This window comes from Oncorhynchus gorbuscha, unplaced genomic scaffold (assembly GCF_021184085.1).
Source record: "Oncorhynchus gorbuscha isolate QuinsamMale2020 ecotype Even-year unplaced genomic scaffold, OgorEven_v1.0 Un_scaffold_1953, whole genome shotgun sequence".
Taxonomy (NCBI): domain Eukaryota; kingdom Metazoa; phylum Chordata; class Actinopteri; order Salmoniformes; family Salmonidae; genus Oncorhynchus; species Oncorhynchus gorbuscha.
Genome location: NW_025746594.1, coordinates 41,942 through 69,703, shown reverse-complemented (window position 1 = coordinate 69,703; position 27,762 = coordinate 41,942). Strand labels below are relative to the sequence as shown.

Genomic DNA, 27,762 nt, shown 5'->3' with positions numbered 1-27,762 from the left:
ATGGGGAAATGGCTACCTAAATATGATCCCCAATCAGAGACAACGATAAACAGCTGCCTCTGATTGGGAACCATATCAGGGCAGCATAGACACACATTTCACCTAGATGACCCACCCAAGTCACTGTCACGCCCCAATCAACACAGAGACTAAACAGCTTACTATGGTCAGGGTGTGACACAAACATTGAAACTAAGCAAATACTTCTGGTATTTTACAGATGTGAAGATGTTGATATTACCATTCCATCCAATACCTTCTTATTTCACTTATATGAGACTTACATAAGTTAGTGAAGGCTCGCGGGTTCGATTCCCGCTGGGGACACCAATATTAAAGCATCTGATGAATGGCATATATTATAATTATATTGCCTAAGCACACCATTCCTTTTTACTGAATCTTCAGCTCTGTCTGCAGGGAAGATGTCTGACGTCCGCGCCGCGAGGAAACGGCAGCAGCTGAACAACCTGGTCGCCATGGCGACGGAGCTGGCCCGACCGGGGGACACCGTGGTGGATTTCTGCAGCGGAGGGGTGCGTCCGTCAGTCCTTCGGTCCATCTCTCGATCCTTCTATCCCCCGCCGTCGCTCTGTCCTCATTAGTCTGTCTGTCAGAAATCAGGATGAAAGGGTGCATCTCTTCTCTCTCTTTTTGAAAACCCTTGTTATTCCATGCACAGACAGACAGGAGGGAGACAGAGTGGAGTGATGAAGGGAGTGTACAGTACACTTCACAGCAGTAGCACTGACTGGGTGGGTAATGGGTCAATATTGGAATGGACAGAGCGGTAGGCCCACTACTGATCACACAAACCCTTTGATGTGCTCGGCTTCTCTTTGAGCCTTGTTTTTCCTCTGTATGTATTTGTCTTGTCTTTTTCCGTGTTGCGTTTTTCCAGGGCCACGTCGGGATCGTTCTGGCTCACACGCTGCCCGACTGCCAGGTAGGTTGAACATTGAAAAAACTGTCTTGTCTACCAAGTTGAAACTAGCTCGCCATTTGCTCGCATTAGGGTGGCTTGACATGATTGATACAGAGTTACACATTCGTGTTGTGTTTTTCCAGAGAATTTTTGATTTTCGAGCAGGTCGTATCTCATTCATTTCTTTGCAAATAGCAGTCTTAGTAGGATAATTTAATTATTTTACACTGTAGAGTTGTATTTTATTCCCAAATAAATCTTAGACTTTTAGCCTATAGCTGTCCAGTAAGCTATTCATAACCTTGGAGGTAAGAGTCAACTAAGAGTAACATTAGATTAGAAAAGTGTAAGAGGTAATAATATATAAATAAATAATATGCCATTTAGCAGACATTTTTATCCAAAGGGAATTAGTCATGCGTGCATACAGAGAGCCCGAGTTGATTAGCTAAATGTAAGAGGTCATCTTGTGTGGTTAACTGCAGGTGATCCTGATAGAGAACAAGGAGGAGTCTCTGGTTAGGGGGAAGGTGAGGAGTGCTGAACTGGGCCTGACCAACATAGGCTTCATCCAGGCCAACCTGGACTACTTCACTGGACCCTTCCACATAGGGGTGAGTACAGATGAATATTATATTACAACTTGTTTTTGATCATTTAACAGATGCTTTTGTCTAAAGGAACTTACAGGACTGTCGACATTGACAGTGGCACGTACATGCAGTTTGTGAGTCCTATGAGGAAATCAAACCCACGACAAGGTGTTGCCAGAACTATGCTAGTCTAACCCACTGAGACATTCATATTCACTACACAGGCATTAATATAGAAGCTCATCCCATCTCTTTTACTTGACGTACTTACCGTACACCATGAGACTTACTACTGTCAAAGACAGCTTAACAAACGGTTTGATTTCACCAGTACTTCTAGATGGCTCATCTTCTCAACTTGTCATTGTGACACTTGAGAGAAGACTCAGTTTGCACACGAAAGGAATCGTCCACAGCCTTGCTGCTCTCAAAGTGTCTTCTCTACATTGTCACAGGGTAGAGCAGCAGGATTCCTTTTTTGTTCAGTTATGGATTTCGAATGATTTCCCAGAACTGGAACTTATTTTGTGATAAGTTTAGCCCACATTTGAACGTTTGAGAGAAAAACCTTTTACTGCTTATTTTGGTCATTTCTGTTCACCAGTTGATTATATTGGGGACCGTGTCCTTCCCTTCTCTGAGGATTCTATCAGAAGAACATTACGACCAAGCTTTTCCGTGCTCCATTTTCATTAGAAGTACCTTTTTCTCCCCCGCCGCCTCCTCCTCCTCCTCCTCCAATACTTTGAAAAGAAAACACATTTTCCTTTTAATTGCTTACTTTGCAGAGCGTTGAAGTGGAGCGAAAACAAACACCCTGCCAAAAGATGTAGGAGCAATATGTGCTATTCAGGCAGAGGTTAGAAGGAATAACCGTTTGGAAGAGTCAAATGTTTATCATAAAGGCACAATGTTTCAACTCCCCAGCTATTTGCACCATTTATTACGTTGACCTCTCATTTTGACCACATGAATCATCTGACTCCGCTAGTTGACTCGTTTGCTTCTGTATCAGCCAGTGGGTGTGTGTATGTGTGTGTGTGTTTTGTTGCGCGTTCACACACAAGTCTCCCTTGCTGTGCTAGATAATAGTGATTGTGGTTTATTTCACTCAGCGAGCCGCTGCTACAGCAGTTCTAAGTTACTTCACTTGCTCTCTCCTCCACACAGTCTGTGGGCCAGATGAGATTAGAGCCTACAATTTACTGTGTGTGTGTGTGTGTGTGTGTGTGTGTGTGTGTGTGTGTGTGTGTGTGTGTGTGTGTGTGTGTGTGTGTGTGTGTGTGTGTGTGTGTGTGTGTGTGTGTGTGTGTGTGTGTGTGTGTGTGTGTGTGTGTGTGTGTGTGTGTGTGTGTGTGTATTTCAGTTCCTCTCCTCTCCTGCCAGAATCGAATAAAAGCGGCACTCTAACGACCTGAACTGCCTAATTAGTCCCAAATTAAACGAGTTGTCGTTAATTACGCTATTATCAGGTCTATTTTGATCTGCTTGTGTTGGTTGTTGGCCACAGAACAGGTGCTTGTTTGATTTAGGAATTCATTAGCTTGGTTCAACCAGCTTGGATGCTAACTTCCCCATTGTGTCACTTCACTCATCACGGTGAGGTCAGAGTTCAGTCAGGGTTAACCAGGGCAGGAAGTAACCTCCCCTTCCCAAATGAACTGTAAGGCCTGAGTGTGTGTTAAACCTAGATGCTAAGTGTTGGTGTTAATCATGTATTTATTTGATAGGGACAGATACAATGGAAACATTCACCTTTAACTATCAAGTGTCAGATCATCGTTCATAATAATTGATTGGAAAACTAAATGTCTATTATGTTATAGTATATCATGTCTCTAAAATATGTAAAACATAATGTTTAAATCTAAATGTAAAACACGTTATGGCCATCTCTCCTTCCAGTACATTATGTTACTAGGTGTTCAGATAGTGAGTCATCGCAGCTGAGATTCAGACTATAATCTGTACTGTAATTCAGGCTTGCTGTTTCTCCCTGCATCCCCCAGGCTGAGGTCCAGGAGGTTTATATTTGTCTATCAGTCCCTCCCTAAAAGAGGTCAAACATGATGTTGAAGGTAGACTCTGTGATATGACGTAGATGCAGAAAGAAACAGCGTAGTTGGTGAATTTCCACACCTAAGTGCGTTGAAGGCAAGGCTCAACTTCTCCACTGTGAATGTGTGAAGCGAACGCGTGCACGTGTGCAGATACTGTGTGTGAGCGAAGTCTTGCATCTCGCTCATCTCAGTATCTGCGGTGATACCTTTTTAAAAATAAAATGTCAAATGTATTCTATGTCCATCTATTCTCCCAGGTATATTATGTTACGAGGTGTTCAGACAGTGAGTCATCGTAGAGAGTTTCAGACTAGACAGACATTGTGCTGAAGGCTTCCTCCTCCAATCTCTCTGTCTGTGACACCAATAGAAGGTACACTACCAGACCAAAAGTATGTGGACACCTCTTTGTCGAACATCTCATTCCAAAATCATGGGCATTAATATGGAGCTGGTCCCCCCTTTGCTGCTTTAACAGCCTCCGCTCTTCTGGGAAGGCTTTCCACTAGATGTTGGAACATTGCTGCGGGGACTTGCTTCCATTCACCCACAAGAACATTAGTGAGGTCGGGCATTGATGTTGGGCGATAAGGCCTAGATAACAGTCGGTGTTCCAATTCATCCCAAAAGTGTTTGATGGGGTTAAGGTCAGGGCTCTGTGCAGGCCAGTCAAGTTCTTCCACAGCGATCTTGACACCAATCTCGACAAACCATTTCTGTATGGACCTCGCTTTATGCACAGTGGCATTGTCATGCTGAAACAAGAAAGAGCCTTCTTCTTCTTCTTGAAACTGTTGCCACAAAGTTGCAAGCACAGAATCGACTAGAATGTCATTGTATGCTGTAGCGTTAAGATTTCCCTTCACTAGAACTAAGGGGCCTTGCCCAAACCTTAAAAAACATTCCCAGACCATTATTCCTCCTCCACCAAACTTTACAGTTGGCATTATGCATTGTGGCAGATTGCGTTCTCCTGGCATCCCCCAAATCCAGATTAGTCCGTGGACTACCAGATGGCGAAGCGTGATTAATCACTCCAGAGAATGCATTTCCACTGGTCCAGTGTCCAATGGCGATGAGCTTTCCACCACTCCAGCCAGTGCTTAGTATTGCGCATGGGGATCTTAGGCTTGTGTGCAGCTGCTCGGACATGGAAACCCATTTCATGAAGCTCCTAACAAACAGTTATTGTGCTGACGTTGCTTCCAGAGACAGTTTGGAACTCGGTAGTGAGCGTTGCAACCGATGACAGACGATTTCTACGCGCTTCAGCACTCGGCGGTCCCATTCTGTGAGCTTGTGTGGCCTACCACTTTGCGGATGAGCCGTTGTTGCTCCTAGACGTTTACACTTCACAATAACAGCACTTTCAGTTGACCGGGGCAGCTCGAGCAGGGCAGAAATTTGACGGACTAACTTGTTGGAAAGGTGACATCCTATGACGGTACAAATAATGAAAGTCACTGAGCTCTTCAGTAACGCCATTCTACTACCAATGTTTGTCTATGGAGATTGCATGGCTGTGTGCTCGATTTTACACCCGTCAGCAACAGGTGTGTCTGAAATAGCTGAATCCACTAATTCAAATGGGTGTCCACATACTTTTGTATATATTGTGTATATTGTGCTGAAAGCTTCCTCCTCCCATCTCTCTGTCTGTGGCACCAATAGAAGGTATATTTATACCTGCTGTTATTAGAACTAGGGCCTAGCTACAGGTCCAGACCAGCCACTTCATGGAGACCCTCTCCACAGTACTGTGTGGGTTGGGGAGTGTGTTTGGTATCTACTGTTGTCAGGGAATGTTTTTCTACACCCGCTCACACAGGTGGAGAAACCTTTAGTGTTTATGCATTAAGGAGAAAGATTTATTGAGAAACAATTCCCCTGGTTTTGTGCAGAGGAGTTTAAACTTTTTAATCACCCAGAGTTTCTAACACTATCTGTGTGGACTCAGCCATGTAGTGAGTGTACGTGTGTGTGCACGTGCGTGTGCACCTGTCCGTGGTGTGTATGCACGGCATATTATTTAGTGCTGTCAGTTAGTGCCCACTCCCTCACCCCCAGGTGCAGCCCATCATGCTGAATAATCCCAGTATGTATTATACATGACTCTATTTATAGCCCTAGATAGTAATTTACTCAGGCTAATTAGGTTGTTCCCTATTCTTAGCCATGGAGGCTTGCTCTCTCATTTTGGAAGAGCAAGGCGTGTGCCGGGCCAGGTGTGTAATCAGGTTGGCATCAGAGCTGCGCTGTTGGAGACGAGGGTTTGTCCTACACAGATCTCATCTCATAGAATATCCACCAGTGTATCCCTCCTCTCCTTGTACTAGAGTGATGGCTGAGGCCTACACCTCACCACCACTCCTCTCATTGGGGAGAAACATTGAGCCAGGTCCCCAGAGGAACAGAGAGTAGTGGAGTGTAACGTCTGGATACTGATGAGAAAATCTGATCTGGAGCTGCGTCAGTCTTCGGTGTTTGTCCCTTCATCTTCCCTCTCTCTCTTTCTCTTTCTTTTCTCTTTCGCTCCCTCTTCCTCTATCGCAGTATCTATTTATCTTTCTCCCTTCATTCTCTCTCCTCTTTCACTCTCTGCTTTCTCCCCCTCTCTATCTCCCCACCACTCTCTCTCTCTCTCTCTTCCCCCTCTCTCTCCCTCCCTAGCCCTCTCCACCACTCTCTCTTCCCCCTCTCTCTCCCTCCCTAGCCCTCTCCACCCAGCAGGGGTAGATTAGTTTTAGGTTCTGAGTAGACTAGAACAGTGGGAGTCAAAGCAAAGCTGCTCTGTGCGGTAGGTACTATAGGTGGGTTATCTCTGCTCATCACTGACAGAGCCCCCTATAGCCCTGACAAGTACATCATTTATAATACAGTATTTGATAAGAGTGCAAATGATCCACAATGTGTAGAAAGTAATACTGGGGGAAAATGTTAATTCAATACCAGAGGTAATAAGCACCGATGCACACGGGGTGTGATATATTGCCGTGGTTAACCGTGAAGTGTTTTTCACACTGAGACTGTGTGTGTGTCTGGACCAGGGTGTATTAGCTGTGAATAATGAGTTTCAGAGCTCATATTTCAGCCCACTGCCTGTTGTTATTCATTAGGAAGAGAAGTTGTACTCATGCAAAGATGAGAGGGGGAACAAAAATATTGTGGACCAGAATCTTCTAGAAGATCTCCTCCTACCCACCCCTCAAAAGATGGGGGAGACTAATAAAGAGTGCTTTTTTCCAAACAATCCTTTATCGGCTCGCATTAATCTATAATTGATACCGGCCTCCACAGAAGCCTCTGGCTTAATGGAAACAGGCTCTCCCCACGTGGACAGTTCTTTTCTTTAGTCTAGTTTTCCAATTGTTTCTTTAGTCTTGTATAATCACATGGTGTGTCTGTGTTTTCCTTTGCAACATTCCCTCTTGAGTAAGTAACCAATACAAGCACACAGAGTAGTACCCTCCAAGTGTTTCAAGAACAAAGAATACATTTGGAATTTGTATGCAGAACATCCTCCTCAGAAATGCAAAACAGCCAACAACAACATTCCTCTGGTCTGGTTGGCAGGAAGGACTTCCATCTTTATCACATTACTACAAGGAGGAGGGCTAGCTTCCAAGATGGCCGACGATAAAAAGGCAGAAGGATGCCGCGGAATGTGTTCCCAATATGTGGCTACTAGCTTCCACTCTTAATCTTTTCTTTTCCGCTGGCGCTGCACGTGCTGAAGTCGCTGGTGGTCTTGGTGGTATTGCTGTTGTCAGCCATTCTACTTCTGATACTTTGCCTATACTGACCTCAATACACCATTTTACAGGGATTCCCCTTCACTGGTAAAATAGGTTTAACGAAATGCTGCCATGTCGTTGGATTGAAAACCTGAATCTACAGTATGTCTCCAGGACAAAAGACTAAGGAACCCTGGCTTAAAGACTTGCATCTAACATTCCAGCACCCTGGTCCTCCTATAAGTACCTGTCTTCTAGTTCCCCTACGTGACTGGAACGATGCCTCCAGATAGTCATGCCAAAGACGGGCCAACCCAGGCCAAAGTACTGCAGGGCCCCAGTGTGGTCGGGGGGTGGCGGGCGGAGGAGAGGCGCTCCGGCGCTACATTGGCAGCCAAACAACAGGAGGATTAAGGTCCCTTAAATCTCTAGGCTGCAGTGTATTTCTCAGGAGCTCGTTCAACTCTCTCTGGAAAAGCCTGGCTGAGGTGTTCTGAAGCCTTATGCAACGACCACAGAATGAGAGAGGAGCGTATACAAACATCTGGCTGCGGGGAAATGTCAGAATCCACAGAGAAAAGCCAAGCTGTGACATGGATGTGAAGGAGCAGGTGGTATATATTAGAGCTGTGATGGATTACAGCAGTCAGCCTGCCACCATACATGTGATGTGGACTTAATGTAACATTAGGGGACTTTCATCCCGAAAGAATGGTCGTTAATCGCTCTTTAGCGATTTGCTATAATTTGAATCTTAAGTCTTGGAAGAGGCTGTCTCGCACATTGAGCAGAATCTGTTGTACGTGGACGTGGACGTGGCCGACTCAACATGTAGTATCTCAAATGTTGTCTCTGGGGTTCTTTTTGAAGTTCTCCCAACACCTCATTTTGAATCCTCCATTCAGAGCTGATGACGTTGGAGAAATACTTAGGAGTTAGCTAGCTAGTGTTTCTGACTGGGCTCCAATGCTAGGGTGCTGATTGAGAATTACATGTAGTAACAGTAGGCTGATAACTTAGGAGTTAGCTAGCTAGTGTTTCTGACTGGGCTCCAATGCTAGGGTGCTGATTGAGAATTACATGTAGTAACAGTAGGCTGATAACTTAGGAGTTAGCTAGCTAATGTTTCTGACTGGGCTCCAATGCTAGGGTGCTGATTGAGAATTACATGTAGTAACAGTAGGCTGATAAGTACTACCCAGAGCCATAATATTTAGAGAGTTAGGACAACGTTTACAATGTTATATATCTTGTTCTAGTTCTCGACATTCAGATAGTTTAAATTTTCATACATTTTCTGCCTGTAATGTTAATGGGGAGCTAACATTGTTGCCATAGAAGGTTGACGTGTCATGTAAATGCTTCATAATGCAGAAACCTCATTGGCCCAACTCTCTAAATACATGGCCCTGGTCCAACCTACTCCCAACTAAACGTGGTTCCTGGTGCTCAAGTCCACCTACCATGGAGATGTTATGGGATTTTGATGGAAATGTCTTAGCTCTCAGTCGAAGAGGCTCTCCTCAGAGTTATCAACATCTACTAATCCAGTGTTTACCAAACCTCTCCTCTAGTACCCCAACCATGCCGCTTATCTGATGTATTTCAGACAGTACTAACACTCCGGAATCAATTTGTCAACTGATCAACTAACACTGTACTAATGGATATCGACTTGAAGTGGGCCCCCAGGACAAGGATATTAGGAAAACAGTCTGCTTCTGTGTGGAGAAAGTGTGCAATAGAGTCCCAGAGGTTCTCTCTCTGTCTCTCTCTCTCTCTCTCTCTCCATCTCTCTCTCTCTATTTCTCTCTCTCCATCTCTCCATCTCATTTCTCTCCATCTCTCTCTCCATCTCTCTCCATCTCTCTCTCCATTTCTCTCCATCTCCATCTCTCTCTCCATTTCTCTCCATCTCTCTCTCCATCTCTCTCTCTATTTCTCTCTTTCTCCATCTCTTTCTCTCCATTTCTCTCCATCTCTCTCTCCATCTCTCTCTCCATCTCTCTCTCCATTTCTCTCTCTCCATCTCTCTCTCATTTCTCTCTCTCCGTCTCTTTCTCTCAATTTCTCTCCATCTCTTTCTCTCCATCTCTCTCTGTCCATCTCTCTCTCCATCTCTCTCTCTCCATTTCTCTCTCTCCATCTCTCTCTCTTTCTCTCTCTCTCTCTCTCATCTCTCTCTGCTCCACCCAGCATCCTCTAACCAACTCCTCTGGTAATGTGTATTGAGATGCAGAGCAACAGGCATGGTTTACCTGCTCAATAGGAAACCCGGTCCCTCCGTGCCGCCACTGCTAAACGACTCAAAAGTTTGTTTACTCCACATGTTCAGCATCAAACGGCTTTTTAAACTAGTTAATCAGTGAGGTTTTTCTTCCTTCTCCAAACGGTTCGGTTTGCTTTCCCTATTGACTCAGGGTTAGGTTTGCTAGATGTTTTCCAATGAGGTGTATCGTACCGTGATGATGCGATGGATGCAGAGAAAGAGGGTGTTCTGATAGGGTAATATTTAACACATTTATGTGACCGTTTGTTTGTGTGCCTGTGTTTTAACGTGTGTGAATATGTGTGCCTGTGTTTTAACGTGTGTGTGTGTCTCCAGGTGGCCCTCCATGCGTGTGGCGTTGCGACAGACATGGTGGTAGAGCAGTGTATCCAGGCGGGAGCGACCTTCGTGGTCAGCCCCTGCTGCTACGGCTTTGTCCAGAACACACTGAAGTTCACCTTCCCCAGGAGGTCTGTCTGCCTTTCTGTCTCAATGTATGTCTTTCTGCCTGTCTCAATGTCTGTCTGCCTATCTGTCTGTCACTGTCTGTCTGTCTGTCTGTCTGAGTTGTCTTTATCTTGTGCCTCCTTACCCATCTTCTTCTGGTATCTTTATCGACTGTATCTCACACCATTTCTGCCTCTCTCTCTCCCTCTCTCTCGCTCCACCGGTCTCTCCATCTTCATTTGTACCTCTCTGCCTCCTCTATCTGCGTTGGTCTCTGTCTTATGTTCTCTTCCACAGCATCTACGACTTCTGTGTCACCCTGCTCTCTCATTCAGTCCATTCATTCAGCATTAGTAGAAGGATCTTTCAAAACAGGGCTGCTGTCACAAAATGACAGGGTAAAAAAAACACTGCATAACCAAATAAGTTGGGGAACACGAATCACTGATCACTCCGAAAATGTCTTCTGCTCATTTCATTCTGGGGCCGAGCCAAAATCATTTATGCGTTTGATGCCTTGATATTTTCCTAGGCTGAGGTACGATCCGAAGAGTGTGAATTGTGCTTGAGGGCATGAACAGGAGGGAGAGGGAGAAAAATGTAGGAGCTAGTTTATTGTGCTGTTGTTCCTGTTGCCATGACAGCACTCTGACTGACTGGTGTGTGAAGTGGCTGGTATGAGAACTAGGAGGAAGGATGCATGACATGTTGACAACACAAAGGCCTCCATGACCACAAAACATGGTATTCTATAGAGAGAACGCACTGAAGGTGTGGTATATCATTGCTACTGGCATCGCTAAAGGCTGTTGCTAGATATGAGGCAGGGCCTGTAGCAGTGTCAGTATTCATGCTACTCTGCACTACACCACAGCCTTAACTAGTTCATCCTCAGGTTATGGTCCCGAAGACAAACTTTCACCAAGAGTCAACATACCAAGTTTAAATCCCCAAGTGTTGAAGTGCAGTCTGCAGAATACCTGCGTTGTTTATGTTCAGCACCTGCTCAGGAGCTTTTGATGTGTGTACATCATTTTGACAGTACATAGCTATGGAGTATGTGACCGAGAGGCTATAGCCGGCCAAGTGAAACATTACAGTCCTCAACTGAGTGCCCGCGACGCGACCTTTGACGTCTTCGGTGCCGTGTTGATTATTAGCTAGCTTTAAGCTCTTTCTCGCTACTCTTTAACATCGCAATCAAACTGCCTGTTTCCCAGGACATCGGATAAAGAAGTTGCTCAAAATGAGCATTGTTTTTGTTTTTTGTCACGTATGGGGTTTATCATCAGAAGATAGTTTATGTCATGACTTATCAAGACAAAAGAAGGTGGACTTAGTATGTGAATGTCAGTGTAAACAATAGACACTAGTACAATGCAATACAAATAGTTGTCCCACAGAAAAGCACAACGTGCAGATTTACTGAAAAGTTTTTACACTTGAATGGTCTTTTCTCTAAGCATTATTCCCAAAATATCTCACTTCTTTCAAATTCTCTCTTTTTTGCAGCAAAAGGTTTCTGGAGACACTGAGTTACAAGGTAGGTTCAATTCATTTCAAATGAGGGTTAGATTTCCCACGCAATGTATTATTTGTTTGGATGCATATCATATCAGCAGCTAGGATTGAACTAAGTCAGATTTAATTAGTCTTTTTTTATTTATGGTAATTGCAAACAGTGTTCTCCTACACAGGTTACAACAGGTTTGACCCCTCAGTTATAAAACATTATAATTTACACTCATGCTGAAAGCTGTTGCTCCCTTGCCAGAGGTTATTTATATATATATATATCATTACTAAAACCTAATAGACTCCGGAAGAGCCCTGTTTTACATGGTTTAATTTTAAGTGTCGTCCTAGTCATGTTCTTTTCCATTCGCTGACTCTTTGCAGAGAGAGGAGGGGAGAGAGTGAGAAGGGGAGGTAGAGAGAGGAGGGAGAGCGTGAGAAGGGGAGGTAGAGAGAGGAGGGGAGAGAGTGAGAAGGGGAGGTAGAGAGAGGAGGGGAGAGAGTGAGAAGGGGAGGTAGAGAGAGGAGGGGAGAGAGGAGAGAGGGGAGGTAGAGAGAGGAGGGGAGAGAGTGAGAAGGGGAGGTAGAGAGAGGGGGAGAGAGTGAGAAGGGAGGTAGAGAGAGGAGGGGAGAGGTGAGAAGGGGAGGTAGAGAGAGGAGGGGAGAGAGTGAGAAGGGGAGGTAGAGAGAGGAGGGGAGAGTGAGAAGGGGAGGTAGAGAGAGGAGGGGAGAGAGTGAGAAGGGGAGGTAGAGAGAGGAGGGGAGAGAGTGAGAAGGGGAGGTAGAGAGAGGAGGGGAGGGTGAGAAGGGGAGGTAGAGAAGGGGAGGTAGAGAGAGGTAGGGGAGGGGAGAGAGTGAGAAGGGGAGGTAGAGAGAGGAGGGGAGAGAGTGAGAAGGGGAGGTAGAGAGAGGAGGGGAGAGAGTGAGAAGGGGAGGTAGAGAGAGGGAGGGGAGAGAGTGAGAAGGGAGGGGAGGTAGAGAGAGGAGGGGAGAGAGTGAGAAGGGGAGGTAGAGAGAGGAGGGGAGAGAGTGAGAAGGGGAGGTAGAGAGAGGAGGGGAGAGAGTGAGAAGGGGAGGTAGAGAGAGGAGGGGAGAGAGTGAGAAGGGGAGGTAGAGAGAGGAGGGGAGAGAGTGAGAAGGGGAGGTAGAGAGAGGAGGGGAGAGAGTGAGAAGGGGAGGTAGAGAGAGGAGGGAGAGAGTGAGAAGGGGAGGTAGAGAGAGAGGGAGAGAGAGAAGGGGAGGTGAGAGAGGAGGGGAGGTAGAGAGAGGAGAGAGAGTGAGAAGGGGAGGTAGAGAGAGGAGGGGAGAGAGTGAGAAGGGGAGGTAGAGAGAGGAGGGGAGAGAGTGAGAAGGGGAGGTAGAGAGAGGAGGGGAGAGAGGAGAAGGGGAGGTAGAGAGGGAGGGGAGAGAGGAGAAGGGGAGGTAGAGAGAGGAGGGGAGAGAGTGAGAAGGGGAGGTAGAGAGAGGAGGGGAGAGAGTGAGAAGGGGAGGTAGAGAGAGGAGGGGAGAGAGTGAGAAGGGAGGTAGAGAGAGGAGGGGTAGAGTGAGAAGGGGAGGTAGAGGGGGGGAGAGAGTGAGAAGGGGAGGTAGAGAGAGGAGGGGAGAGAGTGAGAAGGGGAGGTAGAGAGAGGAGGGGAGAGAGTGAGAAGGGGAGGTAGAGAGAGGAGGGGAGAGAGTGAGAAGGGGAGGTAGAGAGAGGAGGGGAGAGAGTGAGAAGGGGAGGTAGAGAGAGGAGGGGAGAGAGTGAGAAGGGGAGGTAGAGAGAGGAGGGGAGAGAGTGAGAAGGGGAGGTAGAGAGAGGAGGGGAGAGAGTGAGAAGGGGAGGTAGAGAGAGGAGGGGAGAGAGAGTGAGAAGGGGAGGTAGAGAGAGGAGGGGAGAGAGTGAGAAGGGGAGGTAGAGAGAGGAGGGGAGAGAGTGAGAAGGGGAGGTAGAGAGAGGAGGGGAGAGAGTGAGAAGGGGAGGTAGAGAGAGGAGGGGAGAGAGTGAGAAGGGGAGGTAGAGAGAGGAGGGGAGAGAGTGAGAAGGGGAGGTAGAGAGAGAGAGGGGAGGTAGAGAGAGAGGGGAGAGTGAGAGGGGAGGAGGGGGGGAGAGAGTGAGAAGGGGAGGTAGAGAGAGGAGGGAGAGAGTGAGAAGGGGAGGTAGAGAGAGGAGGGGAGAGAGTGAGAAGGGGAGGTAGAGAGAGGAGGGAGAGAGTGAGAAGGGGAGGTAGAGAGAGGAGGGGAGAGAGTGAGAAGGGGAGGTAGAGAGAGGAGGGGAGAGAGTGAGAAGGGGAGGTAGAGAGAGGAGGGGAGAGAGTGAGAAGGGGAGGTAGAGAGAGGAGGGGAGAGAGTGAGAAGGGGAGGTAGAGAGGAGGGGAGGGAGAGGGGAGTGAGAAGGGGAGGTAGAGGGGAGGTAGAGAGAGGGGAGAGAGTGAGAAGGGGAGGTAGAGAGAGGAGGGAGAGAGTGAGAAGGGGAGGTAGAGAGAGGGAGGGGAGAGAGTGAGAAGGGGAGGTAGAGAGAGGAGGGGAGAGAGTGAGAAGGGGAGGTAGAGAGAGGAGGGGAGAGAGTGAGAAGGGGAGGTAGAGAGAGGAGGGGAGAGAGTGAGAAGGGGAGGTAGAGAGAGGAGGGGAGAGAGTGAGAAGGGGAGGTAGAGAGAGGAGGGGAGAGAGTGAGAAGGGGAGGTAGAGAGAGGAGGGGAGAGAGTGAGAAGGGGAGGTAGAGAGAGGAGGGGAGAGAGTGAGAAGGGGAGGTAGAGAGAGGAGGAGGAGAAGGGGAGTGAGAAGGGAGAGGTAGAGAGAGGAGGGGAGAGAGTGAGAAGGGGAGGTAGAGAGAGGAGGGGAGAGAGTGAGAAGGGGAGGTAGAGAGAGGAGGGAGAGAGTGAGAAGGGGAGGTAGAGAGAGGAGGGGAGAGAGTGAGAAGGGGAGGTAGAGAGAGGAGGGGAGAGAGTGAGAAGGGGAGGTAGAGAGAGGAGGGGAGAGAGTGAGAAGGGGAGGTAGAGAGAGGAGGGGAGAGAGTGAGAAGGGGAGGTAGAGAGAGGAGGGAGAGAGTGAGAAGGGGAGGTAGAGAGAGGAGGGAGAGAGTGAGAAGGGGAGGTAGAGAGAGGAGGGGAGAGAGTGAGAAGGGGAGGTAGAGAGAGGAGGGGAGAGAGTGAGAAGGGAGGTAGAGAGAGGAGGGGAGAGAGTGAGAAGGGGAGGTAGAGAGAGGAGGGGAGAGAGTGAGAAGGGGAGGTAGAGAGAGGGGGGAGAGGGAGAAGGGGAGGTAGAGAGAGGGAGGGGAGAGAGTAGAGAAGGGGGGGAGGTAGAGAGAGGAGGGGAGAGAGTGAGAAGGGGAGGTAGAGAGAGGAGGGAGAGAGTGAGAAGGGGAGGTAGAGAGAGGAGGGGAGAGAGTGAGAAGGGGAGGTAGAGAGAGGAGGGGAGAGAGTGAGAAGGGGAGGTAGAGAGAGGAGGGGAGAGAGTGAGAAGGGGAGGTAGAGAGAGGAGGGGAGAGAGTGAGAAGGGAGGTAGAGAGAGGAGGGGAGAGAGTGAGAAGGGGAGGTAGAGAGAGGAGGGGAGAGAGTGAGAAGGGGAGGTAGAGAGAGGAGGGGAGAGAGTGAGAAGGGGAGGTAGAGAGAGGAGGGGAGAGAGTGAGAAGGGGAGGTAGAGAGAGGAGGGGAGAGAGTGAGAAGGGGAGGTAGAGAGAGGAGGGGAGAGAGTGAGAAGGGGAGGTAGAGAGAGGAGGGGAGAGAGTGAGAAGGGGAGGTAAGAGAGAGGAGGGGAGAGAGTGAGAAGGGGAGGTAGAGAGAGGAGGGGAGAGAGTGAGAAGGGGAGGTAAGAGAGAGGAGGGGAGAGAGTGAGAAGGGGAGGTAAGAGAGAGGAGGGGAGAGAGTGAGAAGGGGAGGTAAGAGAGAGGAGGGGAGAGAGTGAGAAGGGGAGGTAAGAGAGAGGAGGGGAGAGAGTGAGAAGGGGAGGTAAGAGAGAGGAGGGGAGAGAGTGAGAAGGGGAGGTAGAGAGAGGAGGGGAGAGAGTGAGAAGGGGAGGTAGAGAGAGGAGGGAGAGAGTGAGAGGTAGGGGAGGGGAGAGAGAGGAGGGGAGAGGAGGGAGAGAGGGGAGGTAGAGAGAGGAGGGGAGAGAGTGAGAAGGGGAGGTAGAGAGAGGAGGGGAGAGAGTGAGAAGGGGAGGTAGAGAGAGGAGGGGAGAGAGTGAGAAGGGGAGGTAGAGAGAGGAGGGAGAGAGTGAGAAGGGGAGGTAGAGAGAATAAACTATCTGACCTCAGAAATAGCTCTCCTGTTGATTTATCCTGAATGTATCCTGGGAACTAAAGCCAGCTTTTACAGGAACTACATTGTTAGAATACCACTAATACTAATAATAATGTATAAAACCTTTTTTAGTGCTGTTCATTACATAAGAAATGTCAAGGCGCTGTAAAGCAACGGCAACCAAAAAACAAGCAATTTCAAAACAACAACATCATTAATCATCATGAGTAGATCGACGGTCAGGAGACTGAATGTTGACAAAGTTCATGTCTTGATTGAGGTCAGCGGAGGTTCAAATACTATTCCAAATGTACATATGAGTCATTTAGCAGATGTACTTGTCCTCTGTGGGAATCGAACCCATAACCCTGTTGTTGCAAGCGCAATGCTCTACCAACGAAGCCACACAGATGCAGATGCATCCTTACTTCACTCCCTTCCTTGGAGTCTGGTAGTAAAAGCAAGGCCCTATGTCAGATCAGTAATTACTTCAAGGAAGACAGGATGCCTTTTCAGAGTATCAGAACAGGGCCTAAGTCTTATCACTTGACACTGACAGTGCATTGAACTGGTAGGAGATGATGATGTCATAATATCTTAATGATGTATGGCAGGGTTCCCCAACTGCATGCCGAATTTGGCCCGCATTTGGTTTTATTTGGCCTCCAAGTTTTCTGAACAATAAAAATATAATCAAACATTTTTGGGGGACTGAAGACTTTAAAAACAACAGTAAATCAGCTCCAAGTGATTTTAATTTTGGAAATCTGTTCCAATTTGTTCCCACATAATAGAGAGACATTCACTATATATACAAAAGTATTAGGACACACCTTCAAATTAGGGGAGTCGGCTATTTCAGCCACACAAACATTGGCCTTACTGAGGAGCTCACCGTTATAGGAGGCCATCTTTTCAACAAGTCAGTTTGTCAAATTTCTGCCCTGCTAGAGTTGCTCTGGTCAACTGTAAGTGCTGTAATTATGAAGTGGAAACCTTTAGGAGCAACAGCGGCTCAGGCGTGATGTGGTAGGCCACACAAGCTCACAGAACGGGACCGCCAAGTGCTGAGGCGCGTATTGCGTAAAAATCATCTGTCCTCGGTTGCAACGCTCACTACCGAGTTCCAAACTGCCTCTGGAAGCAACATCAGCACAATAACTGTTTGTTAGGAGCTTCATGAAATGGTTTTCCACGGCCAAGCAGCCGCACACAAGCCTAAGGTCTATGCGCAATGCCAAGCGTCGGCTGAAGTGGTGTAATGCTCACCGCCATTGGACTCTGAAGAAGTGGAAACACATTCTCTGGACTGATGAATCACACTTCACCGTCTGGCAGTCCAACGGGTTTGGCAGGTGCCAGGAGAACGCTACCTGCCTCAATGCATAGTGCCAACTGTAAAGTTTGGTGGAGGAGGAATAATAGTCTGGGGATGTTTTTCATGGTTCGGGCCCTTTAGTTCCAATGAAGGGAAATCTTAACCCTACAGCATACAGTGACATTCTAGACGACTCTGTGCTTCCAACTTTGTGGCAACAGTTTGGGGAAGGCCCTTTCCTGTTTCAGCATGACAATGCCCCTTTGCACAAAGTGAAGTCCATACAGAAATAGTTTGTTGAGATAGGTGTGGAAGAACTTGACTGGCCTGCACAAAGCCCTATCGAACACCTTTGAGATGAATTAGAGTTCTGACTGTAAGCCGGCCTAATCGCCCAACATCCGTGCCCAACCTCACTAATGCTCTTGTGGCTAAATGGAAGCAAGTCCCTGCAGCAATATCTAGTGGAAAGTCTTCCCAGAATAGTTTTAATTTTTTTATGTTTTAAATGTAACCTTTATTTAACTAGGCAAGTCAGTTAAGAACAAATTCTTATTTAAAATGACAGCCTCCTGAGAATAGTGGGGTAACTGCCTTGTTCAGGCAGAACGACAGATTTTTACCTTGTCAGCTCAGGGATTCCCAACGCTCTAACCACTAGGCTACCTGCCGCCCCAGAGCGGAGGCTGTTATTACTTACTGACTTTATTGTTCCCCGGGGGAAATGTTGTTGCAGTGTCATGTACACGTTTAAAGTGGCGTTTAAATACAAAACAAAATTGCCAATACAACTTTCATAACAGTTACATACCAATATAACAAGGGTACAGTTTTTGTGAGCCTTGAGCAGAGCCCTGACCTTAAAGATCTCATCCAGGCCTGTCTGTTTGACTCCAAGTACCTTGGGGAGGGCCCTGACCTTAAAGATCTCATCCAGGCCTGTCTGTTTGACTCCAAGTACCTTGGGGAGGGCCCTGACCTTAAAGATCTCATCCAGGCCTGTCTGTTTGACTCCAAGACTCCCTGAAAAGATCTCATCCAGGCCTGTCTGTTTGACTCCAAGTACCTTGGGCCCTGACCTTAAAGATCTCATCCAGGCCTGTCTGTTTGACTCCAAGTACCTTGGGGAGGGCCCTGACCTTAAAGATCTCATCCAGGCCTGTCTGTTTGACTCCAAGGGGGAGGGCCCTGACCTTAAAGATCTCATCCAGGCCTGTCTGTTTGACTCCCTGACCTTAAAGATCTCATCCAGGCCTGGGGTAGGGGAGGGCCCTGACCTTAAAGATCTCATCCAGGCCTGTCTGTTTGACTCCAAGTACCTTGGGGAAAAGATCTCATCCAGGCCTGTCTGTTTGACTCCAAGTACCTCTCACTGGGGAGGGCCCTGGGGAGGGGGGAGGGCCTCTCATCCAGGGGGGAGGGCCCTGACCTTTAAATATCTCATCCAGGCCTGTCTGTTTGACTCCAAGTACCTTGGGGAGGGCCCTGACCTTAAAGATCTCATCCAGGCCTGTCTGTTTGACTCCAAGTACCTTGGGTAGGGCCCTGACCTTAAAGATCTCATCCAGGCCTGTCTGTTTGACTCCAAGTACCTTGCTTGCTGTGGTGATAATCCTTCTCAGCATATTTCTCTGGCTGACAGTGGCATTGCCAAACCAAAAAACAATACAAAAAGTTCAAATACTCCCCATGAAAGATTTCAGTAAAAAGTTTTAAAAAATAATCAGTATAGTACAGTCTACATTAAAGATCCCAGCTTTTTGAAAGTACAGTCTCTGTTGGCTCTTTTTGTAGATCAGGTCTGTACATTTACTCCACTGAAGCTTATTGTCCAAGAGGACACCCTGGTATTTGTATTCCTCTACAATCTCTATATTCTGACCTCTGATAGATGTTGCAGAGGTTGGTGTTGTACGCTTCCTGAAGTCTATGCACGTCTCTTTGGTCGTGTTGGTATTGAGAACCAAGTGTGATTCCTCACACCACTCTACAAAGTCATCTAGGACCGGGTCATGGTGTTCCTAATCATCATGCAACAGGCTGATCAAGGCAGTGTCATCAGCGAACTTAACAAGGTGCCTGTCAGGATGGGAACTAGTACAACAATTAGTTATAGCAGCAAGGGGGGGACCAACTCCAAATGAATGCTTTTGGAATGAGATGTTGGACCAGCAGGTGTCCACATACTTTAGGCCATGTGCTGTATGTGATAATTAACAAATGTAAGCAAGGTTTTAAATTATTATGTTTTAGTCAAATATACACTACCGTTCAAAAGTTTGGGATTACTTAGAAATGTCCTTGTTTTTGAAAGAAAAGCACATTGTTTGTCCATTAAAATAACATTAAATTGTCGCCTCACAAGTCCTCAACTGGCAGCTATATTAAATAATACTTGCAAAACACCAGTCTCGTGTCAACAGTGAAGAGGCGACTCCGGGATGCTGGCCTTCTAGACAGAGTTGCAAAGAAAAAGCCATATCTCAAACTGGCCAATAAAAAGAAAAGATTAAGATGGGCAAAAGAACACAGACACTGGACAGAGGAACTCTGCCTAGTAGCCAGCATCCCGGAGTCGCCTCTTCACTGTTGACGTTGAGACTGGTGTTTTGCAAATACTATTTAATGAAGTGATGCTCCAGCAACTTGTCTAAAGAAGGCCAGTTTTATTGCTTCTTTAATCAAAACAACAGTTTTCAGCTGTGCTAACTTCGCAAAAATATTTTCTAATGATCAATTAGCCTTTTAAAATGATCAACTTTGATTAGCTAACACAACGTGACAGTGGAACACAGGAGTGATGGTTGCTGATAATGGACCTCTATGCCTATGTAGATATTCCATAACAAAATCAGCCGTTTCCAGCTACAATAGTCATTTACAACATTAACAATGACTACACTGTATTTCTGATCAATTTGATGTTATTTTAATGGACAAAAATGTGGATTTTCTTTCAAAAACAAGGACATTTCTAAGTGACCCCAAACGTTTGAACGATCGTGTATCTACTTGGGCTTCTTGCAGTACATTTTATAGTCTACAAATGATGTGTAATTATCTTCTGGCCCCCTGACCATCTACTCAAGATAAAAAGAATCCCGCGACTGAATCTAGTCAATGATCCCTGATGTATGGCCTCTCACTGCTCTAATCAACGGAGGCCTGCTATAGGGCCTCTCACTGCTCTAATCAACGGAGGCCTGCTATAGGGCCTCTCACTGCTCTAATCAACGGAGGCCTGCTATAGGGCCTCTCACTGCTCTAATCAACGGAGGCCTGCTATAGGGCCTCTCACTGCTCTAATCAACGGAGGCCTGCTATAGGGCCTCGCCTTGACAAGTGGAACGTGACAGTTGATGTGTCTGAAAACGGACTACTACCAGTATATTTTGGTAATGGTCTATTCTCTGCAGGAAATCCAAGGTCTTAACAGATTGGGTTTACAGATGAAAGTATCATTTTTCTCCCCATCTTAAAATACTGCTTGTGTATTTTGCACTGAATTTAGGGTATTTGGTGGTGGAAAGTCGTGTGTGTCATTTATCTCTGTTTTTTCTGTCTAGTTTGAAAGAAACTTTTACAAAGAAACTTGGCCACATAGTTGATCGTGTAATTGCTGTCTGGAAAGAGAAATCAATATTCCATTTTAAGCAACCGGATTCATTTTCCGGCAATTAACATACAAGCTCTCTCTCTCTCTCTCTCTCTCTCTCTCTCTCTCTCTCTCTCTCTCTCTCTCTCTCTCTCTCTCTCTCTCTCTCTTTCTCTTTCTCTTTCTCTTCTCTCTTCTCTCTTCTCTCTCTCTCTCTCTTCTCTCTCTCTCTTCTCTCTCTCTCTCTCTCTCTCTCTCTCTCTCTCTCTCTCTCTCTCTCTCTCTCTCTCTCTCTCTCTCTCTCTCTCTCTCTCTCTCTCTCTCTCTCTCTCTCTCTCTCTCTCTCTCTCTCTCTCTCTCTTTCTTTCTCTCTCAACCTCCCTCTGTGCCGAATCATCACAATATGATTAATGATTCTATTTCATTTTCAACTAATTCCTTTAGTCAACTCAAATCACTTTTTATTAGTCAGATGCACCGAATGCTTACATACAAGCCCCTAACCAACAATGCAGTTTAAAAAATACAGATAAGAAAAATAAATAAAAGTAGCAAGTAACTAAAGAGCAGCAGTTAAAATAGCAATAGCGAGACTATATACAGGGGGGTACCGGTACAGAGTTAATGTGCGGGGGCACTGGTTAGTTGAGGTAATATGTACATGTAGGTAGAGTTTTAAGGTGACCTTGCATAGATGATAACAACAGAGAGTAGCAGCGGTGTAAAAGAGGGGGGGTGCAAATAGTCTGGGTAGCCATTTGATTAGATGTTCAGGAGTCTTAGGGCTTAGGGGTAGAAGCTGTTTAGAGGCCATTCGGACCCTAGACTTGGCGCTCCGGTACCGCTTGCCATGTGGTAGCAGAGAGAACAGTCTATGACTAGGGTGACTGGATTCTTTGACCATTTTTAGGGCCTTCTTCTGACACCACCTGGTATAGAAGTCCTAGATGGCAGGATGCTTGGCCCCAGTGATGTACTGGGCCGTTCGCACTACCCTCTGTAGTGCCTTGCGGTCGGAGGCCGAACAGTTGCCATACCTGGTAGTGATGCAACCAGTCAGGATGCTCTCAATGGTGCAGTTGTATAACTTTTTGAGGATCTGAGGACCCATGACAAATATGTTCAGTCTCTTGAGGGAGAATAGGTTTTGTCATGCCCTCTTCATGACTGTCTTGGTGTGCTTGGTCCATGTTAGTTTGTTGGTGATGTGGACACCAAGGAACTTGAAGCTCTCAACCTGCTGCAGCCATGTCGATGAGAATGGGGGCGTGCTCGGTCCTCTTTTTCCTTTAGTCCACAATCATCTCCTTTTTCTTGATCACTTTGAGGGAGAGGTTGTTGTCCTGGCACCACACGCCAGGTCTCTGACCTCCTCCCTATAGGCTGTCTCGTCGTTGTCGGTGATCAGACCTACCACTGTTGTGTCATTGGCAAACTTAATGATGGTGTTGGAGTCGTCCCTGGCCGTGCAGTCATGTGTGAACAGGGAGTACAGGAGGGGACTGAGCACGCACCCCTGAGGGGCCCGTCAGGAAGTCCAGGAACCAGTTGCAGAGGGGGGTGTTTAGTCCCAGGGTCCTTACCATATTGATGAGCTTTGAGGGCACTGTGGTGTTGAACGCTGAGCTGTAGTCAATGAATAGCATTCTAACATAGGTGTTCCTTTTGTCCATGTCAGAAAGGGCAGTGTGGAGTGCAATAGAGATGGCATCGTCTGTTGATCTTTTGGGGCGGTATGCAAATTGGAGTGGGTCTAGGGTTTCTGGAATAATGGTGTTGATGTGAGCCATGATCAGGTTTTCAAAGCACTTCATGGCTACAGACGTGAGTGCTACGGGTCGGTAGTCATTTAAGCAGATTACCATAGTGTTCTTGGGCACAGGCACGTTGGTGGTCTTCTTAAAACATGTTGGTATTACAGACTCGTGCAGGGAGAGGTTGAAAATGTCAGTGAAGACACTTGCCAGTTGGTCAGCGCATGATCACAGTACACGTCCTGGTAAGCCGTCTGGCCTTGTGAATGTTGACCAGTTTATAGGTTGAGGAGAGCGTCGGCACATCGGCTGCGGAGAGCGTGATCACACAGTCTTCCAGAACAGCTGGTGCTCTCATGCATGTTTCAGTGTTATTTGCCTCGAAGCGGACATAGAAGTAGTTTAGCTCCTCTGGTAGGCTGGTGTCACTGGGCAGCACTTGGCTTTGCTTCCCTTTGTAGTCTGTAATGGTTTGCAAGGCTTGCCACATCCGACGAGCGTTAGAGCAGGTGTTGTATGATTCAATCTTAGTCCTGTATTGAAGCTTTGCCTGTTTGATGGTTCGTTGTAAGGCATAGCGGGATTTCTTATAAGCTTCCGGGTTGGAGTCCTGCTCCTTGAAAGCGGCAGCTCTAGCCTTTAACTCAGTGCGGATGTTGCCTGTAATCAATGGCTTCTGGTTGGGGTATGTATGTACGGTCACGGTGGGGACGATGTCATCGATGCACTTATTGATGAAGCCAACGACTGATGTAGTGTAATCCTCAATGCCATCGGAAGAATCCCGAAACACATTCCAGTCTGTGCTAGCAAAACTGTCCTGTAGCTTAGCATCTGCTTACTCTGACCACTTTTTTATTGATCTGGTGCTTCCTTTAGCGTTTTGCTCCTCGTCTTAGCGAAGAGAGGCTTTATTATTGCGACTACGTTATTTCCACTCTAAAACCCAGATGAAGGCCAAAATGAAGATTATTTTTTAAATCAACTTCAGTTGTCCTCAGAGTTTCCTCTTCACCTCACTCTAAAACCTTAGCCACCACCACAGCCACTGGCCTAACAGAAACCAATATGGCATTTCACTGCTACTGTAACACAGTGAACCAACCAATCACAGTCTCGGGTGTGCACTCCTTCCCCCCTGAGCTAGTTGAACAGACTGACAGCAGAGCGCCATGACAGATAGCACTCCGCGGCTGTAATACAACGCTAATGATGTGAGGTATTGGTGCTTGGTGCTGAGTCAGAGTGGTTGAACCTTGGCTGGGACGGTACTGTCCTGATCCTTCCACAGTGAAGAATGGAATCACTTAGAGCTAGAGGATAACTAGTGTCCTCCTAGGGTTGGGGGTTGTAGAAAAAGAGGTGTAGAAGATGACTAGATGGTGGATAAAGAAAGACATGGGAAGATGCCTACTGTTCCCTGGGTTTTGGTGTTTTTACCTTCTGGGGAAGAAACAGGAGGAAGTGGTAAGAGCTCAGAGGATGTGGCTCTAATGATGTACAGTATGGCTTTATACAGAGACTTTCAGGAAAACCTGGAACAAACATTCTAATGCTGTGGTTGGTTGAAGTCTGTGTAAATAAAACATTGAATAAATATGCCATTTAGCAGATGCTTTTTTCCCAAGCAACTTAGTCGTGTGCATATATTGGTGGGTCAGCTGATGAGTTTTAGCTGTAGCTGTGAGTTTGAGTTAACATTCTCTCTCTCTGTGCTCTCCCTCCATCTCTCTTCTGTTGTCCCTCCATCTCTCTTTCTGTGCTCTCCTCCATCTCTCTTTCTGTGCTCTCCCTCCACCTCTCTTTCTGTTCTTCCTCCATCTCTCTCTCTGTGCTCTCCCTCCATCTCTCTTTCTGTTCTCCCTCCATCTCTCTCTCTGTGCTCTCCCTCCACCTCTCTTTCTGTTCTCCCTCCACCTCTCTTTCTGTGCTCTCCCTCCACCTCTCTCTCTGTGCTCTGCCTCCATCTCTCTCTCTCTGTGCTCTCCCTCCATTTTTCTCTCTGTGCTCTCCCTCCACTGCTCTCTCTGTGTTCTCTCTGTGTTCTCCCTCCACCTCTCTCTCTGCTCTCCCTCCACCTCTCTCTCTGTGCTCTCCCTCCATCTCTCTCTCTGTGCTCTCCCTCCACCTCTCTCTCTGTGCTCTCCCTCATCTCTCTCTCTGTGCTCTCCCTCCATCTCCCTCTCTGTGCTCTCCCTCCACCGCTCTATCTGTGTTCTCTCTGTGCTCTCCCTGCTCTCCCTCCATCTCTCTCTCTGTGCTCTCCCTCCATCTCTCTCTCTGCTCTCCCTCCATCTCTCTCTCTCTGCTCTCCCTCCATCTCTCTCTGTGCTCTCCCTCCATCTCCCTCTCTCTGTGCTCTCCCTCCATCTCTCTCTCTCTGCTCTCCCTCCATCTCTCTCTCTGTGCTCTCCCTCCATCTCTCTCTCTGCTCTCCCTCCATCTCTCTCTCTGTGCTCTCCCTCCACCGCTCTATCTGTGTTCTCTCTGCTCTCCCTCCATCTCTCTCTCTCTGTGCTCTCCCTCCATCTCTCTCTCTCTGCTCTCCCTCCATCTCTCTCTCTGCTCTCCCTCCATCTCTCTCTCTGTGCTCTCCTCCATCTGTCTCTCCCTCCATCTCTCTCTCTGTGCTCTCCCTCCATCGCTCTCTCTGTGCTCTCCCTCCACCGCTCTCTCTGTGCTCTCCCTCCATCTCTCTCTCTGTGCTCTCCCTCCATCTCTCTCTCTGTGCTCTCCCTCCACCGCTCTCTCTGTGCTCTCCCTCCATCTCTCTCTCTGTGCTCTCCCTCCACCGCTCCCTCCCTCCATCTCTCTCTCTGTGCTCTCCCTCCACCGCTCTCCCTCTCTCTCTCTCTGTGCTCTCCCTCCACCGCTCTCTCTCTGCTCTCCCTCCATCTCTCTCTCTGTGCTCTCCCTCCGTGCTCTCCCTCCACCGCTCTCTCTGTGCTCTCCCTCATCTCTCTCTCTGTGCTCTCCCTCCATCTCTCTCTCTGTGCTCTCCCTCCACCGCTCTCTCTGTGCTCTCCCTCATCTCTCTCTCTGTGCTCTCCCTCCATCTCTCTCTCTGTGCTCTCCCTCCACCGCTCTCTCTGCTCTCCCTCCATTTAGGAGCACATGATCCTCTGCCGCTTCGCAGACCAGACAGCTGTCCAGCTGCCTTCAGAACGACGCTTAATAGGTGACACACTGTCACTCACACACACGCATTGTGTTGACAATTGACCCCCAAATAAATGAGCACATTTTAACACAAACAGGCCACTAATGTCATTTTTTCCATAATGGTGCCAATTCATGTTGACCACAAAGTCAAAGGGGATATTATTGTATATCTCCATCAAACTGATACTCCCTTCAGTACCTGGGTCCATTTTTAAAAAGTGCCTCTGAGTAGGCTTGCTGATCTAGGATCAGGGCCCCCTTTCCATAGAATCTTATTCATCTTGATAAAGGCAAAACATATCCTATACCAGCACATTCAATTCTTGTGAATAATTAGTGAAGGTACTCCCCGTTGTGTTTTCACTTTGAACCGCCCTCGTACGTTCCCTACCTGACACTTCCTGTCATGGAATATTCCGCTGGCGGGGTGCTGCCGCCACCATGACACCCCTTCCTCAACCTCTCCTCAACTCACACTTACCGTCTTTGATCTGTTTCCTTATTCCCCGAGTCTGTCAGATCTGAACGTCGGTCCGTCTGAGACTCTTGAGTGCTGTAGACGCGTTTGTTGTCTGTCTGGGTCTGCTTCAGAGCCACTGAGCAGCGTAATGCGGTTAGTGGGCTTTTGCCTTTAAAGCAAGCTTTGATAGCAGAGTGCCAGTGGAAGTTGATCCCAAAGTACTAATCGGAAAGAAGAGAGTCGTTGGTACTGAAGAGGCCGGTCTGGGAAGCGTCTGCAGTAGAATGTTGAGAATGAGGGTCATATAAGGAAAGATGAACAGATCCTGGTGGAATGTCTTCATCTCTTATTCCGCCTCAATAAACTGAATGAAAGGCTGCTACTGTACAGAAGAGGCCTAAGGGTGTTATCCACAAAGGACTCACGTTGTTTATCCGTAGTAATATGAAGGCAAATTCTTAGAATGATTAGAACAAAGACAATTCTACTGTGAGGCGGGGGACCTTCTGTCAGCTGTTGTAGTTATGTACTGTGTCTCTGCACTGCAATTCACCTCTTAGTTGCCAGTGTGTGGAATATAAAGGAACTCCACTATTGTTCAATCAGGGACATCATCACTGTGCTCTTTGACCCCTCTCCTCCAGGTAAACAGTGCATGGGCCTGGTGGACCTGGACCGCTCCTGGGCAGCAGAGACTCATGGGTACTCTGTCAGGGTGATGACCATGGAGCCAGACAGCTGCTCCCCCAAGAACAACATGCTGGTGGGTGTTGCTGGAGGCGGGGCTGGAGGGGACAACTATGCCACACAGTAAACCAGAGGCATGTTCAGTTGGCACCCAAAGGAAGGTTGAAAAACAAAAGGAACTACCTCGACTTGTCCAATAAGAAGACAGATTTACGTTTGTTGTTGCAAAATGGTTTGCTACGGTTTGCCCTAATGATCACGACCCAGGGTTGTGTTCAGTCGGGAGAAAACGTCTTGAAACCAAGTGAATCAGGGAGGGAGGGACTCGTAAGAAGAACATAGAACAGGACCCGACATACAGTCAGTTTCAAACTGAGAATACAGCATTGTAAGGAAACAAAAAGCATCAGTCGCTGGACCAAGATACTAAGTAAAATCAATCATCTCGGAGGAGTTGAGGGATTTGTCTTGAGATCAGAGAAGAATGAATCACCCTGGTTGAATTGATGATGATGATATTTGACCTACAATCAAGAAAAAGCCCGTTAGACCCTTTTCCCTAATGATGATCTGGGGCAGGTGTCCAAGTGTTTCATTCTCTTGGAATGGTTTTATGGGTATTGGAACTGAGCAATGTCTTTATTTGATCCCTTAAATGAGTTTTAATGAGCGGGCAATTATGTGGATATTGAATGAATAAACCCCCTGGAACATGAGTATATTCCAGAAGTCTTGTACAATGTTTATTTTGAACCATTGACTTTGCTCTATTACTTCATCCACACCAGGACTCGCAACTGTTGATTTGATATACATTTAGGTCACTGCATTATGTAGCTGGATTGATATTTTAGTTCTGTTTCAAACCTTAGTTCTGTTTCAAAAGTGTCTTAACTCGTAAAGCCTGCTTCTTTACCATTTCTATTTTTTTTGCCAAAACCATTCTTGTCTGCCCCAACAGGATTTACATGAAGTAAAATGAATGTTCCTACCTCAAACAGGGGGAAAATAAATTGATTATATTTC

General features: G+C 47.1%; 1 protein-coding gene across 2 annotated transcripts; it reads left to right on the top strand.

Moving 5' to 3' along the window:
* The first annotated feature begins 23 nt into the window (after nt 1-23).
* Nucleotides 24-27,762, top strand: LOC124024612 (glutathione S-transferase C-terminal domain-containing protein-like). 2 transcript variants are annotated; one of them, XM_046338507.1, is made up of 7 exons: nt 28-536; nt 902-946; nt 1,411-1,539; nt 9,918-10,051; nt 11,541-11,571; nt 25,536-25,605; nt 26,694-27,762. In XM_046338507.1, the coding sequence occupies exons 1-7, from the start codon at nt 426-428 to the stop codon at nt 26,861-26,863; spliced, it is 690 nt and encodes a 229-aa protein (XP_046194463.1). In that variant the 5' UTR covers nt 28-425; the 3' UTR covers nt 26,864-27,762. The 2 variants fall into 2 exon arrangements, with proteins under 2 accessions (XP_046194464.1, XP_046194463.1); XM_046338508.1 differs by lacking the exon at nt 25,536-25,605 and having other exon boundaries at nt 24-536.

Bases quoted from the DNA above. Each gene is read 5' to 3' on its own strand.
- LOC124024612 (XM_046338507.1), top strand. From the start codon at position 426: ATGTCTGACGTCCGCGCCGCGAGGAAACGGCAGCAGCTGAACAACCTG. The intron at 11,572-25,535 runs GTAGGTTCAATT...CCCTCCATTTAG, and splicing joins TGGAGACACTGAGTTACAAG to GAGCACATGATCCTCTGCCG. The intron at 25,606-26,693 runs GTGACACACTGT...CCTCTCCTCCAG, and splicing joins TTCAGAACGACGCTTAATAG to GTAAACAGTGCATGGGCCTG.